Source organism: Ictidomys tridecemlineatus, chromosome 7 (assembly GCF_052094955.1).
Source record: "Ictidomys tridecemlineatus isolate mIctTri1 chromosome 7, mIctTri1.hap1, whole genome shotgun sequence".
NCBI lineage: Eukaryota > Metazoa > Chordata > Mammalia > Rodentia > Sciuridae > Ictidomys > Ictidomys tridecemlineatus.
Genome location: NC_135483.1, coordinates 120,836,458 through 120,851,802, shown reverse-complemented (window position 1 = coordinate 120,851,802; position 15,345 = coordinate 120,836,458). Strand labels below are relative to the sequence as shown.

At 38.7% G+C, this 15,345-nt stretch overlaps 1 protein-coding gene across 21 annotated transcripts in view; it reads left to right on the top strand.

Moving 5' to 3' along the window:
- Positions 1-15,345, top strand: part of Mmadhc (metabolism of cobalamin associated D) — a 100,103-nt gene that overhangs the window by 27,247 nt on the left and 57,511 nt on the right. Inside the window, exon 8 of one of the 21 annotated variants that reach the window (XM_078017390.1) lies at positions 4,525-4,587. The exons of the other annotated variants lie outside the window; for them this stretch is intronic. Coding sequence (XP_077873516.1) covers positions 4,525-4,566 — 42 coding nt within the window. The 3' untranslated portion in view covers positions 4,567-4,587. Of the gene's footprint in view, positions 1-4,524; positions 4,588-15,345 lie in introns of those variants that run through there. 21 annotated transcript variants of the gene reach the window in all.

Sequence of the window (15,345 nt, the reverse complement as noted above, 5' to 3'; positions counted from 1 at the left end):
TCTCTCCCATTCCCTTTATCTTTTCTGCCCAACAAGGACATATCCTACCCACTTCCAGCAATCCAAACAACAGACTGTCATTTTCACAAATGAGAAAACAAGCAGAATAATTTAGGTGAGATGGTAACGTCACACAGATAATGAGAGGCAGAGCCAGGATTAGAACAGGAGCAATTGAGCCCACAGTCTAAGGTAATGCCCTCCTGATGTCAGTTTGTAAGGAACAGCCTTCTTCAGTTCAGATGTATTGAAATTGAAGAGGAATATAGGAATATGTACCAGGTAGTTAGGGACAGGAATCTAGAATTCAGAGAATTGTCAAGATCAGGATCTAGAATTGAATGCCTCATACACCTGACTCGGTTAACTTAATATTTTAAGTTATAACTTAATAACTTAATATTCACAACACTTCATTACTAAATCTGAGATTCAAATTTAACCCATTGATTTTACACGACTCAGGAAGTATATAGGAGCAGCAATCAAAATTATAAAAGATTTTCAGACTCCTTGAAAAGAATGTTGAGACACTTTGTCACCAAACCTCTCATAGTTGTTGAATTCTGCTTATCTTTCGCTTTCTTATGTATTCCAATAATTTGCTTGTGGGCTGTATTGATTTCCATTTGGTTTAGGAAATCAGGAGGCTTGTTAAAGTTCCAACCTTTACCAAGTGTTTTAGGATTCTAAAATTCTCAATATTGCAACATGCCAAAGAAATATTATGATGAGTTCAGATATCCATACACACCACAGTAAATTAAAGAGCTGAATAGCATTGTCATTAAGAGAATGAGCTTTGGAAAAATGACTGGGTTTAGATCTCAACTCTGACATTTTTAAGTTTTCTGACTGTGAGCATGTTATTTTCTGCCTCTAATGACACTCCTCATGGGAAGTTTTAAGATTTAGGAGGGATGACACATGCATGTCACTTCTCACTATTCCTATCGAAGAAGTCAGTAAATCTTGGATTTATTATCTCCTCTCTGAATGTTTACAAATTTTGTGAACCTCTATACAGGCAAAAATTACCAAAAAATGCATTTCCCTAAAATTATTTAATACAAATATCTTCAAGAGATGTGTTTGACAGAACACTTTAATATTTAATTAACCACAACCTTGGAGAAGGAAAATATAATACCAGCACAAACAATTCATCACATCCAAAACAAATACAAGGCAAACTCCTACTAGGTGTTTATACATACATAGTGTGTTGAGTTAGGTAATCACAAACTCACTGCTTTAGATTTAATTAGCCACTATATCAAGAGATAATTGTTGGAAAGTTTTGATTGGCGTTTTAAATGGTTTCCCTTTGGTAAGGTGGTAAGTATATTAAAACTCAGCAGACAAACACTGGATTGAACAGAATTCTACCTCAGAACTTTAGAAATGTACATATATAACTATGAGAGAAATAGAACTTTTAAAAGTGCCAGTCTTTACAGTGACAGATGCTATGTGTTTGTATAGCCAAGTTTTAAAAAGTCCTACCTAGTGCAAAATGGTTCCCTCTATGGAGATTTTCCTGGGTCTTTATAAAGGTCCAATTGTTGTTCATATCTACTATGATGACTCTATTTATAAATCAGTAGGAGATTCAAAATCAACAATTTTTTTGCACACACATTATCTGTTGAAATTTACATAAATATCTAATTTAATATTCACAAAAACAGTATGGGGTAAGTTATAGTATCTCCAGCTCCTGAGGAGGAAATCAAAACTTAGAAAGTAAGGAAATTACTTAGGGTCACAAGGTTTTAAGTGATGAACTAGGAATACAAACTCAAGTCTTTTTTGATCTTAAAGCCCTTGTCTTTCAGATCATAGTGCCTCATGAAAACCATTGATCAAGCTTCTCACTTGAGGAAACAGCTTTTGGATATTTTATTGGAGGAAGACACTGCTGATTATAGGGATATTATTTAAACATGATTTAAACTGATTTTGATAAATTATTTTTTAGGTTCCTGGAAGGCATAAGTAATAAGACTTCTTAGTAAAGTGTTTATGTGGTAGGTGGCTCAGAGTGTGTTCTGCTGCTTTAGGAATCTAAAAGTTCAAGAAGGCTTTGAAGCTTGATTTTACAGAAAGAACACTATTTTTAGACCAATTACTAGAATTTGGATAAAATTAAAATTCTAGGCTGGAGGTGAAGCTCAGTGGTGGAGCACTTGCCTGGCATATGAATAAAAACTGGGCCCAGCACACTCAAAATAAATAAATAATAAAACAATTTTCCAATTCTCAGAATGACTCATGAATAATGTGGAAATCAACATGGGTTATATAGGATTTGGTGAAGATCAAATCTTCACCAAAAGTATTATAAATGACTTCATCTGAATTTTAACATTTGTATAGTAATCATATAAATGAATTAGAAAGAAACATACTAAAAGAAGTTTTAGTAGGAATAAATGGCAGTGTTTGCCCTCAATTAAAAAGATTACAGACATTCATGTGCATAAGTTTAAATGTGCAAATATCCAGAGGTTTGTTTTATTCTACCATATTACTTATTACAAATTATTATTTTTATATTACCAAGTATATCAGCAGTTTTTTTAACTGCTATAATTTTGCCCGTCTTAGTCAGTACCAAACTAGAAATATAAAATTTGAAGGCAGCATCCCTATTATTTTAAATTAGGTATTCCTTTTGCTGTTAAACATTCTTTAATGTGGAGTACCTCTTTTCAGAATAAGGTGTTTAAATGCATAAAATACATGTGATTATTTTAATTTTTTGAAATACATTTATCAAAATATTTTTAAAATTTGTGACATGTGTTTTTATTAATGCATTAAACCAAAAGATCAGCAGCAGTCTAATAGCTACTATAGTTTTGAATTAATGATGAGGATAAATGGTCTTCTGAGATATCTGTAACATCTAAATGTGATAGCAAGAAATCTGTGTTTTCCATTGGTGACAAGTCAGAGGAACCATTAATAACCCTGAACTTGTTGTCTATGTTCTTAATGGAAATAAATACTAAATTTCAGCTGAATGCTAGTGAAAATAAAGATGCAGGTTTCTCCCAAACAAATTTATTCTACACATGGACCCCCTCATTTAGAAAACCTGTACGTAGTCTGTTTTTCTGAAAGCGTATATCAGCAATGGCTACTTTATTGCATGCTTTTGGGGTTTCTAATATGGTGGTCCTTGTAATATTTGTAGTCTAAAGGAACTGACAAATAAAGCTGGCAAATACATGGTGTTCCCAGTCACCAAACACTAACCCGGGTAGCTCTATCGCCTAAGGTGATTCAGGGATGCAGACTCCTCCTGTCTGTGGCTGCATCAGATCCCAGGATCTTGCTGGGGTCTACATCCCACTGATGGAGGGGTAAAGACAAGCTGAAGGAAGTACTGCAGCCTCTTAAAAGGCTTGGGCCTACAGGTAGCACACATCACCACCACCCACGCACATTTCTTTGGCAAGAATTAGTCACATGGTCTCATTTGGGCATCACTTCATAGCAACAACTCCATATAGTGCCACCAGCAACACAAGATTTTGATGGACCATTAGCTAGCTCTACCATAGCATATCCTCTCTTATTGCTTTTATAAGATAAATTTGGCAAAAACTTTTCTGACTATTATATCATCCCTCACATTACCAAGATGAATTCTACTTGGTTTTTGGTGGATGATTGTCTTTCTAAATTGTCAAGAGGGTATAAAGCACCTAGTGGCCTTTGCCCTGCGAATGGAGCACCTGAGCTGCAAACCCAGCAATCATCTTTAAAGTGCCCTCTCTTTCACTCCTTGGAGGTGATCTGTCAGTGCTGCTCCCTATTTATTTTACATCCTAAATACCACTTAAATCAGGACTACCCTGGCAACTGCCTTACTTCAGATCCCCATAAATTCTCTCCTGGGCCACTTGTAAAATAGCCTGCTGGCGGCTCTCCACCTTCAGTGTCGTCCCCCCTCCTGAAACCATTTCTCCACCAACATTTGAACTTTTAAAACTTTGCACCTCTATGAGTGAAAAAAATTGAATACCTTCATGCATGCACTCTGATATATTTATAAGCTGTGTATGATTACTCTCTCACTATTTTATATGTGTATCATAAAATGTTCATAAAATTAAAGCATTTTAAATGGAGAGATTAAAACATAAATAGACATAGATGTTCTAAAATGAGCTTCCTCATCCAGTGCATTATTTGATTCCTGCCTCACACTCTGGGGACTATGGGGTGAGGGATGCTACAAGTACTAGAGCACTCTCACTGGATCTCCAGTCTGTCCCATCACAGGGAGATCTGGGAAGTGGACTTCTGTCTGGAAGGGGTGGGAGAGGATGGGAGAAACTGCACCCACTTCAGTTTGGAGTGGAAAACCTGGAGATTACAGGGACTTTGGAGATGTAACGGGGGAGGGTGGTAAAGTGAGAGCTGCTGCAGGAATCTCCGGAAAGTGCTGTGAGGGAAACCCCTGGGACGCTCTATGACCTTCTGAGTATAATGGTTTTTGCTTCATTTCAGCCTCCTCAATATCACCAAGCTCTTCTCGTGGAAAAATGCTAATGCCTAAGGAAGGCAGTTTTGGAAAATTCATTTCCCAGACTCAGAAGGTACTGGAGGTTGGGGCGTCAGCAGACAATAACCAGTCACAGACAACATACCTGGAAGGAAGCACAGCCACTTCAGGCTGACTACTAATAGTCTACTCAGGATTCAGAGCCATTTTCCTGAAATGCACCTGATTTCATCTTCTAATTTTTGCATAGCTTCCTTTAGCCTCCACTGGCTGCTGATCCCCACAGCCTTGAAAGCTTTAGTTCATATACTAAGTAGAAGCATAAACAGGTGAAACACATTCTTACATTAAGCTTTGATTGAACAGTGGGAGTGCTGAAAGCCTCTCCTATTACATAGTCCTGCATGGTCCCGTCTTAGCAGGGAGCCTTCCAGAGCTCCACAGAACCTGTTTAGTCAATGTTTAGGACGTCCAAAGTAATTAATGCAACATTGGAGGCCCCTCAGCACCTACCTCCTGCTCACCTTTTCAGTTTCATCTCCTAACAGCCTTCAGGCCACCCTGCGTGCTGGTGTTCCCGATTTAATTACTCTTACCTCAAAGATTTTCCATGGCACATCTGCTCTTCTTTCTTGGAATGTTCCTATCTCATCCAGGTGATTTTTCACAAATCATCACTTCCTCCAGATAATTTTTCCTAGTCCTGACAACTACCCTTCTATGAGGACAGCACTTGATGCAAAACAGGGTTCCACAAGTATTGATTCCATGAACTGAGGAGGCAGGAAAATATGCAGTATCTGTTATCCCCACTCCTTGTTTCTCAATTCTACAGGCACTTAGGAAAAAATCTATGCAGTATATAGTTTCACTTTAGGTATTCTTTTAATAATGCATTTTTTTGTGTTTGTGTGTATATATAATTCTGCCAAATTGAGTGTTTCTGAAATTTCCCAATGAAAGTAAGATATTTTGTTTTGTTGAAAAAAAATGGAACTGATTCAAAATGGCAAAACAAGTATTCCTGGAATCTGGTGTTCACAAATTCAATCTGCAGCACTCAGAACTCTCTACTAACTGTCCTGTTCTCTCCCTTCAACTTTGTCATCCACAGTTCCCCTACATGAAGGCTGGGCAGTCTTACTGTATTCACCAATGTTAGGTTTCATCCGCAAGCCTCTCCTCATACTATTTTATCTCTTGGATTATCCTGTTCTCCCTTTCTGCATTTCTTGCCTATGTTATTTCCAACAAGAAAGACCTAGTTCATAAACTATTACCATTAAACAGTCCATATTGATCTCTTCTGCCCTGAACTTCATTACCAACATTTGACTGCTTCATTTAATTTAGCAATCAATCCACTCTTTCTTGCTTTAGTATGTAGATCTTTAAAGCATCTTTGGCTTCTCTACTCTCCAAAAGTCATGAGTCCTGAATTATCAAAGATATAACACTTTATATTTATTCACATCATCTTAATGAGCCCAATGGGATGTATATAACAGGTGCTGACAAAGACCTATTTTAAGGCTGCATATCTCTGAGCATGTTCAAGACCTAGGAAAATTTTTCAGGTTTGTTATGATTGATGGAGTCAGTCATTCATCAACAAAAAATAAGTTTTTGAAATCTATTTGCATGAATAAATGAACATTACTTGAAATAATGGACAAATTCATGAAAACAAGATTTGAGTGACAAACATAAAAATAGAATTATACTGAGTCAGTACCTATTCACAGACATCTTTTGAGTAATGTTTTATAAGAACACTGGATTGAAAGAACACATAGTTTCAGTCCTGGATACTTCCCAGATCTTTGGGTGGGGCGGGAGAATTGTGTTATCTCACTGATCTTGAGTTTGTACATTTCTAAAAGAATGCTGAACTTAGTCATTTTTGTCATTTATTTCAGCCAAAAGGGGGAAAAATCATCTACTTTACACTTGGAGGAAGGCAGGGGCATAAGAAAAATACAGGAACTGCAAGAGAGGCTAATAGAATTCTTTCCTTCTTCTGTAGTAGACCAAAGCACCCATACCTCAGCCCAGAAATTGTGAACATCTTATGTTACATGAGAAGAGGGATTTATGATTGCAAAAGGAATTAGGGGCTGGGTGCAGTGGTGCACATCTGCAATCCCAGCAGATAGGGAGGCTGAATGTTATGAATTAGATATGGTGTCCCCCCCAAAGCTTATGTGTGAGGCAATGTAAGAAGTTTCAGAGGAGGATTGATTGGGTTATAGCCTTAACCGAATCAGTGGATTGATTCCCTGATGGGATTAACTGATAGGCAGCTGGAGGTGGGTGGGGTATGGTTGGAGAAGGGGTTCATTGGGAGTGTGGCTATGGGGTATATATTTTGTATCTGGAGAGTGGAGTCAGTCAGTCTCTCTCTCTCTCTCTCTCTCTCTCTCTCTCTCTCTCTCTCTCTCTCTCTCCTGATCATCTTCCTGATCATCGTGTGAGCGGCTTCCCTCTGTCACACTCTTCTGCCATGATGTTTAGCCTCACCTTGAGCCCAGGAGTGTGGAGTCAGCCTTCTATGGACTAAGACCTCTGAAACCCTGAACCCTCAGATATACTTTTCCTCCTTTACAATTGTTCTGGTCGGGTCTTTAAGATGCAGCAGTGAAAAAGCTGACTAAAACACTGAGGCAGGAGGATTGAGATTCCAAAGCCAGCCTCAGCAATTCAGTGAAATCCTGTCTCTAAATAAAAAATAATTTTAAAAAAGGGCTGGGGTTGTAGCTCAGTGCTTAAGCACCCCTGGGTTCAATCCCTGGTACCAAAAAAAAAAAAAAAAAAAAAGAAAAGAAAAAGAAAAAAAAACAGAATTAGGGTTAACAACCAACTGGCTTAAATAGAGGAGATCATCCAGGTGGGCCCATTAAGGCCTTAGGGGCCTTATATATGGAAAGGGACAAGAAGAGTTATGCCAGATGATGCAGGGCCAAAAGGACTCACCCTCCTATTTTTGGCCCTGAACCTGGAAAGGACTCTGCACTGGGAATGCAGTCAGTCTTCAGAAAATGGAAAATACAGAGAAGGGTTGGATTCCAAAGTCCCCATAAGGAATAGACCGGCCAACTCCTCAGGATCAGTCCATGTTGGATTTCTGACCTCTAACCTGAGAGATAATAAATTGGGTTGTTTCAAGCCACCAGGTGTGCCATAATTTGTTCCATCAGCAATAGGAAATGAGCATACCTCCCACTCAACAAAAAAAGATGAAAGAAACAAAACTAAAAACTTTTTCTAGTAAAGTAACGTGAAGAAAATAAATCAGCATGACATGTATGAACTAGCAGCAATCACTTTAGGGACTGTGAAATCTTCATTTATTAAAAAGAAACTAGAATAATTCAGCCATTTGTACACTTTATGAAGCAGCCACTTTCATCTTCCTGGTCTCAGAAGATGTATCTGTTTGAGCATAATAAATAGCATCAAATAGCATCAGCAACATGTTTTTTTTTTTAATTGTCTGGAAGTTTTAAAAATTATTCCCACAAATAAGCCAGCCTGGCTATAGAGACAAGTGACTTCAGGGACTTAGAAGATACTTAAAGTGAACTTTATGATGATTTAGTCTATTCCCTTCATCGTAAGGAAAAGTGATTGAACTCCAGAGGTGAAGAGACTTGTCCGAAGTTACTCGGGTTTTAGGAGCAGAATAAGAAGTAAAATACAATTCCCTCTTGGTATTCCAGGCCAAGATCACTACCAGATGGTGAAAAGGGGGAGAATCAGAGGAGATGAGAACCTAAAGAGGAGAGGGACCATATACTCAAAGGAGTTTGAATTTAATCTAAGTGCAATAGGAAGCCAGAAACATGCTGTACAATTTTAAATGCATAAATTTAATATAAATGTAATAATATGAACATACTAATTTAATCCCATAGGGGTAAAGAATAAAAGTAAAGAGACCAGTTGCAAGAATATTTCAGTAGTGGAAGTGAGAGGTGATGGCAGCTTGGACCAGGATGGTAGACAAGGTGATAATGGAAGGTGAACAGCTTCCGCTCTACCCTGGACTTCACTAGCAGTAGAATTTGTTAGTAGACTGGAAGTGTGGGTCAGGAAAGTAGAGAAATTAAATAGTATCCCCAGATTGTGGCTTTATGGTGCCATATACTGACATAGGCAAAAGCAAGAAGGCAAAAACAGGAGTTCAGCTTTATCTTATAAGTTCAAAACATCATTAATACACTGTTTCCTGATTCAGTGGTATTGGATAAGAGGAGCTGGAAGGCAACTGTGAGGGAAGGCAGGATAGGATTTGCCATGAGACAGGTACTAATTAAGTGCTACAGAGTCATTAGTGAGACTGTTTCTGATTGGATTAGGAGAAGAAAGGCACATAGAGCAAATCTTATTTAAAATGGGTCATTTTAAAGAGATAAAGAGAGATGGCATCCCAGGTAGAGGAAACTGTTCTTAAAAGCAAGGTGGAAGGGAAGTTCAGGGCATTCCCAAAGAACTGATGTGGCTTGTTTTTGATCAGTTCATCCATTCCATTCATTCAACATGTATTTATTGAACACTTAGTACACACCAGGAACTAATAAGCATTCAAAAATGCTGGAAACACAGAGCCCTGTCCCTCAGGAGCTTTACTGACTGACAGTGATATTGAATGAGTTCAATGAACATACAGGAAAGAGGTGAAAAAGTACGCATTCATACATTGGTCATTAATGCACCAGATATTTACTGAACACCTACCATGCACATCATTCTAGAACTTGCACATTGTTCCAAGACTTATGCTCTAATACAGGTGGATGTGCTTATGGAAGTACTAGCAAAAGATTTGTAAAGCTCATCTGATTTTACCTGGGGATGTGATTGTGATTATTCAAAAAAGTTTTGTAAATAGGTCAACCATTATATTAGAATAGTTGGAGTTAACCAAAGTTTTAGAAATAACCATACTATGGAGGGTCACTAAGGCTGGTCCAGGGAGTTTGGCTTAATTCAGTAGGCACTGGGAAGTCAATGAGGGATATTTAACCATTTGAATGAAAAAAAGCTATGATTTGACTCTTTTTTAATTTGATGTAGGCAGAGTTAAAAGAAACAGAAACGGAAAGAAGAAAGAGAAGTTTTGGAGACTTTCAGTTTCCCAGAGGAAAGTAGTGAAGACATGATCTAAGGTGGGAAGAGTAGAGGTGGAGACAGGAGGCAGACTCAAGAGCCATTGCAGAGAATAAATGAGGTAGGGCAGCGAATCAGCCATCCCTTCTTTGTTTCTACATCCAGGCATGACCACAGTTTCAACAGTGAGAGACTTGATCAGTGAACATGTGTAGAAATTGAAACCCTCATAGAAGTTGGAGTATAAAATGGAGTATCCATTTCCATCATTTGTGAAACAGATAGAAAGTTGTTTGGCAGTATTTTAGTCAGCTTTGCATCAACATGACCAAAATACCTAACAAGAACAATTGAGGAGAAGAAAATTTATTTGGGGCTCATGCTTCAGAGGTTCAGTCTGTGATTGGCTAACTCCATAGCTCTAGGCCCAAGGAGGTGCAGGACATCATGGCAGAAGGGTGTGGCAGAGAAACACAGCTCAAGATGTGTCATCCAGGAAGTAGAGAGAGAGCTTCACTCACCGAGGACAAAATATAAACCCAAAGACACACCCCCAGTGACCTACTTCCTCCAGCCATAACCTACCAGCCTGCAGTTACTTCCCAGTTAATCCACATCAGTTAATGAATCCACTGAGCAGGTTATACCTCTCATAATCTAATCACTTCACCTCTGGAAATTCTTGCATTGTTTCACATGTGGCTTTTGGGGGACTCCTCATATCAAAATTATAACAGGCAGTTTCTCAAAATCTTAAAGACAGAGTTATCATAAGACCCAGAAATTCCACCCTTAGGGGTACTCAAGAGAGAATTGAAAATGCATGCCCTCACAAAAACCAGCATACAAATATTTATAGCAGCATCATTCCCAAATACCTCAAAGAGGAAACAGTACAACTGTCCATCAACTGATTATTGGATATTTAAAAATGTACTGCACCCATGCAACCAGTTGTAAAAATGAATAAAGCACTAATTCATGCTACAGGGATGAAATTCTTGCCTAGTGCAAGAAGTCAGACACCAAAAGTAGCGTATTATATAACTCTATTTGGTGTCTATTTATAGGCAAATCCAAAGAGACAGAAAGTAGATTAATGACTTCCAGAGGATTGGGGGAGAGAAGACAGTGAATAACTGCTAATGGGCCCATGGTTTCCTTTGAGGGTGATGAAAATGTAAAATTAGATAGTGGTGCTAGTTACACAACTCTGAATACACCAAAACCCTCTGAATTATATACTAGAAAAGAGTACATTTTATGGTATATAAATTATATCTCAATGAAGATATTATTTTTAAAAAGCAAATGACATTGAGACTACATGGAGTATTACCAGGATTTAGTAACAACAAGGAGGAACAGATTTAGGAGGAAGGTGAGTTTGAGGCATACTAAAAGGAAGACATTTATGAAACATTTAGGTAGAAATATCTGTTACTGGAAATGTTCACCTGAAGCGTTAAGAGAGGAAGACTTGAGTATCATCTCTCAGAAAGGACTAGAACCATGGGTGTGGAGAAAACTCAGTGAGAAAGTGAAAAGAGAAGATGGCAAGTTCAAGATGAAACCTGGAGAAATGTTAAAAGAAAGCATCAAAGGAAAGAACAGAATACCAGAAAGAAAAGCTATTTGAAGAAAGCCCTGGAAAACGTAAAGATTCGAAATCTAAAGCTAGCATGGCAGTGCCCAGAGGTAGGTCAAGAAGAGATGAACTAGGATGAGTCCCCACAGATGAGTTCACCGTAAACACTGAAGGAAGGGTTAAGGATGTTTGGTTCACACCAGAAGAACAATAGGAAGCTGTTAAACAGGGAGAGTCATAATTAGATTTACACTTTTAAATGATCACTCTAGCTATAGTATGGAGGCCGATTTGGAAGGGTTTCACCAAAACCAATCCTGATACGAGATATTAACTTTGGACTAGGATGGTGATGGTGTAGTTGAAGAGATCTGAGAAGGATTTCAAAGATTACCCAGTCACTTGGTGAGGATCGAATATGGATGGTGGGGGAGAGGCATGGATCAAGGGATGTCTCATTTTCTGCCTTATTTTTACATGGATACTGGGACCTTTGGGATAGAAAATGAATCCATTATTGGGGAAGGGGTGGGAGATGGTGACTATAAGATCCAAGCAGACCTATTGAGAACAGAGTTGTACATAAAGACTGCTGCCCGGCAGAGAGCCCTGAGCTAAAGGTGATGATGTAGAAGTTGTCATCATTCAGTTGCTCACTGGAATCATGGAATGAATGAGGTTGATTAGGGAGAGAGAACAGAGTGAGAAGTAAACAAGACACATGTCAGACTACAAGATTAATGATCACAGTGAACATGTAGAACACCAAAATGGAGCTGTCATGTTGAGGAAAGTGAGCCCTGAAAGAGAGAGGAAGAGTAGGTCAGACCAATAAAAGAACATCAGAACAATCTGGTGTCATGGAAACCAAGCAACTAGTGTAAAAGAAAAGGAGCAAGCAGCAGGGATGTGTGGCTTAGATGATGCTGGGAGATTAATAAGGGTAAAGACTGAAAATGTCAGTTGTGAAAATTCGGTATAACTGTATGGCATTACCACAAATAGACTCAATTACAAAACTTAAATATGGACACAGACTTTTCAGGAGGATGTGTGAAATGCGGATGATTTTTTGGCTGAACGTGGTTCGTGAGTGTTAAAAGCATCCTCTGGTGATGGCTGGGGAACTGAAACCTGGTTGCCTTCCAAGAAGCTTCAGGATGAAGCTCTGAATCAACCACATGCAGGGTGTTCCAAAGATGAAATGTACAAACCCACAGTCCCTGGCTCCTCCGTTCCTACAATCTCCACCCATAGAAGGCCAGGAATGTAGAAATGACCTGGGAATTCCTATAATTTCTAGCAGTTTCTAAAAACAGAGAAGGTAAACACTCACATGTGGCTCACCAATTCTTTTGGTAGCACAAAAAATGTATTTCTTAAATAATAACCCATCTCTCCCTCTTTCACATACCCCATTTCTACCTCTGGCAGCCTAAAAGTTCATGCTCCAGTTCCTCTTTGCCAAAGATAGAGTTGAGGGGTTGAAGTATAACAATGTAAGTTGTCGCAGCATCCAACCATTTTTTGCAAAATTGTCATAATCCAATAGTGACTTCAGCGTTGATGGTTATCAGTGAGGTAGTATGGTGATTTTCTGTTATTTAAGGTAATTCCATCCAAGCAGAACATAAACATTATGAAAATTTATATTTTCAGCTAGATCTATTTTACATGCATTTGAAAGCTGTATTTAATCACTTTTTATTACATAAACTAATGGTGTGGATAATGTTGTTGACTTTTTATTCATTTCTTAATGGGTAGTTTCAGAGCTAAAAGGCATACGTGTCCTCCTACAGTGCTGCTAAAGGATATGATCAAAGTCATATAGGAAGATGACAAATCATTCATCAAGAACTTCAACCCTAAGTTACAGGGAAGATAAAATGGAGCTGAGAGTATTTCTAGGATCTCTTGCAATTGCTCAAGAAATATTAAAGTTATTTTTCTGTTTCATTGCTTATAACTTAAAGATATACTATGGGTAAAAGCTAGGCTGCCTTACTAAACTTCTTTTTTTCCCAAGTGTAATTAGCAAAGTTTGACTTTCTGAGGGTGTGTTCTTGTCAATCAATGGCCCATTAGAGAGCCCTTGGAGAGGCCATAGCTTGGTAGCAACATTTGAGGGTCGTAGAATCCCTCCACTTCTTTTTCTCTTTTTCTTCTCTTCTTTGCTGCCTATTTTCAAGATATGTCATCCCTTGTTAGTGTGTTCACTTGGCAAGGGAGCAGAGAAAGGAGCTGGAACTTAATTCTGTTCATTTTCCCTCTTGCTAGCAGCAATGGAAGAAGATTTATTACAGGAAGAAGTTGAAAGTATTGGCTGAAATGAAGTTCAGGGAATATAGCACATTTCAATTATTTGTGCTCTCACTCTGTTCTTCAGCCAAATAATCCCATCCTGAGCATGCAGTCAGTTGTTCAAGTCTAATTATCTCCAGTGTGGGGTATCCACACATGCTGCTTCCCCTTTCCTTGCTGCTCTGTCTCCCCAACTTTGCCAGCAGTCCTGTGCATTGTGAACTCTACCTAAGACAGGAGCACCGAGGAAGTCGAGGTTCCTATCAAGTATGCAGCACTCTAGGAAAAAAACAAAAAAACAAAACAAGAAATCACTGCATCCAAGATCTAGGCCTCAGATGTGGCCTAGAATTGATTTGACATCTGGTCAAAATGCAGATTCTGACCCAGAGAGGCCTGGGGTAGGCCTGGGGTAGGCCTGAGATTCTGCACTTGTAGCAAACTCCCATGTGATACTATTGTATTGTTGCTGGACTATGGATCCACCTGGTGGGAGTAGAAAAAGCTTATTGAGAACATTGATAAGCCATAGATAAGAGCTAATTTTACTTTTTTTAATGACATTCAGAGTTTAGTAACACAACAAAGATCCTCCAAGGCACACTTTTATTCAAATACCGAAAGATGTATATTTTGCTCTACTTCAGAGAGTTTCAAACAAATTTTATTAAAAGCAGAATTCCATGGGCTGGGGATGTAGCTCAGTGACTGAGCACTTGCCTACCATGCACAAGGTCACAGGTTCAATTCCCAGTACTGGAATAAATAAATAGAAAGTAGAATTCTTTTATGAAAAAGGATATTTTACAAAACTTCAGTATATAAGAAAGAAAGGTGATGTATGAAGGAAAGATCCTCTAACCTTTGCCCACTTGACTTCTCTCTCATCTTTCCACATGCTGAAGTTCCTGAATAAAACTTTTCCAGAGGACACAGATAAACAACAATAACACATTGTTTCAGGCTGCAGTTTATGTCTCCTGGTCACTTCTACAAGGTAGGATGCATTCATTCAGCACACATATATTGAGTGCCTACTGTCTGCCAAGAGCATAGGGAACCTTATATTCTAGAAGAACAGACCATAATAAGTAATATACAGAATGAATAAATAAATTACAGAATACCTTAGAAAGAAATAACAACTAGAAGAAAGTGGAGACAGCTGGGCATGGTGGCACATGCCTATAATACCAGCAAATTAGGAGGCTGAGGCAGGAGAATCATAAGTTCAAAGCCATCCTCAGCAACTTAACAAGGTCTTAAGCAACTTAACAAGAACCTTTCTCAACATAAAGAATAAAAAAACACCAGGGCCTGGGATGTGACTAAGGGGTTAAGTGCCCCTGGGTTCAATCCTCAGTATCAGACAAAAGGAGGAGGAGGAGGAGGAGAAAATAGAGACAGAGTAAGAGAATTAAGGAGTGGGGCATGCAGAATTGTAAATAGGTGATCAGAGAAGGCCCCAGTGAGGAGGGATACAAGGAAAACTTGCAGGTGACCTCATGCTGCCATAATGGTGCCTGCACTCATGGGAAAAGGTTGCTGCTGAGATGCCTGATGTGAGGCTGTCTCAGGGGCCATCTGAAGACAATCCATGATGGTAGTTGATCTTGCATACCCCCTTACCAGGCCCACACCTCTCAGATCTTTGTGCTTTCACAAGAAAGAGTTTGTAGGTCTTACAGGGATCAATCAAGATCTTGGAATCAGCATCAGTTGTTCATTCATTCCTTTATCCATCAGTCCTGGGTTTATTGTCCAACATGTTGGGACAGGTTGCTGGGTTGCAGGAGTCAATTAACTAAGGTCCTTCTTTCTCAAG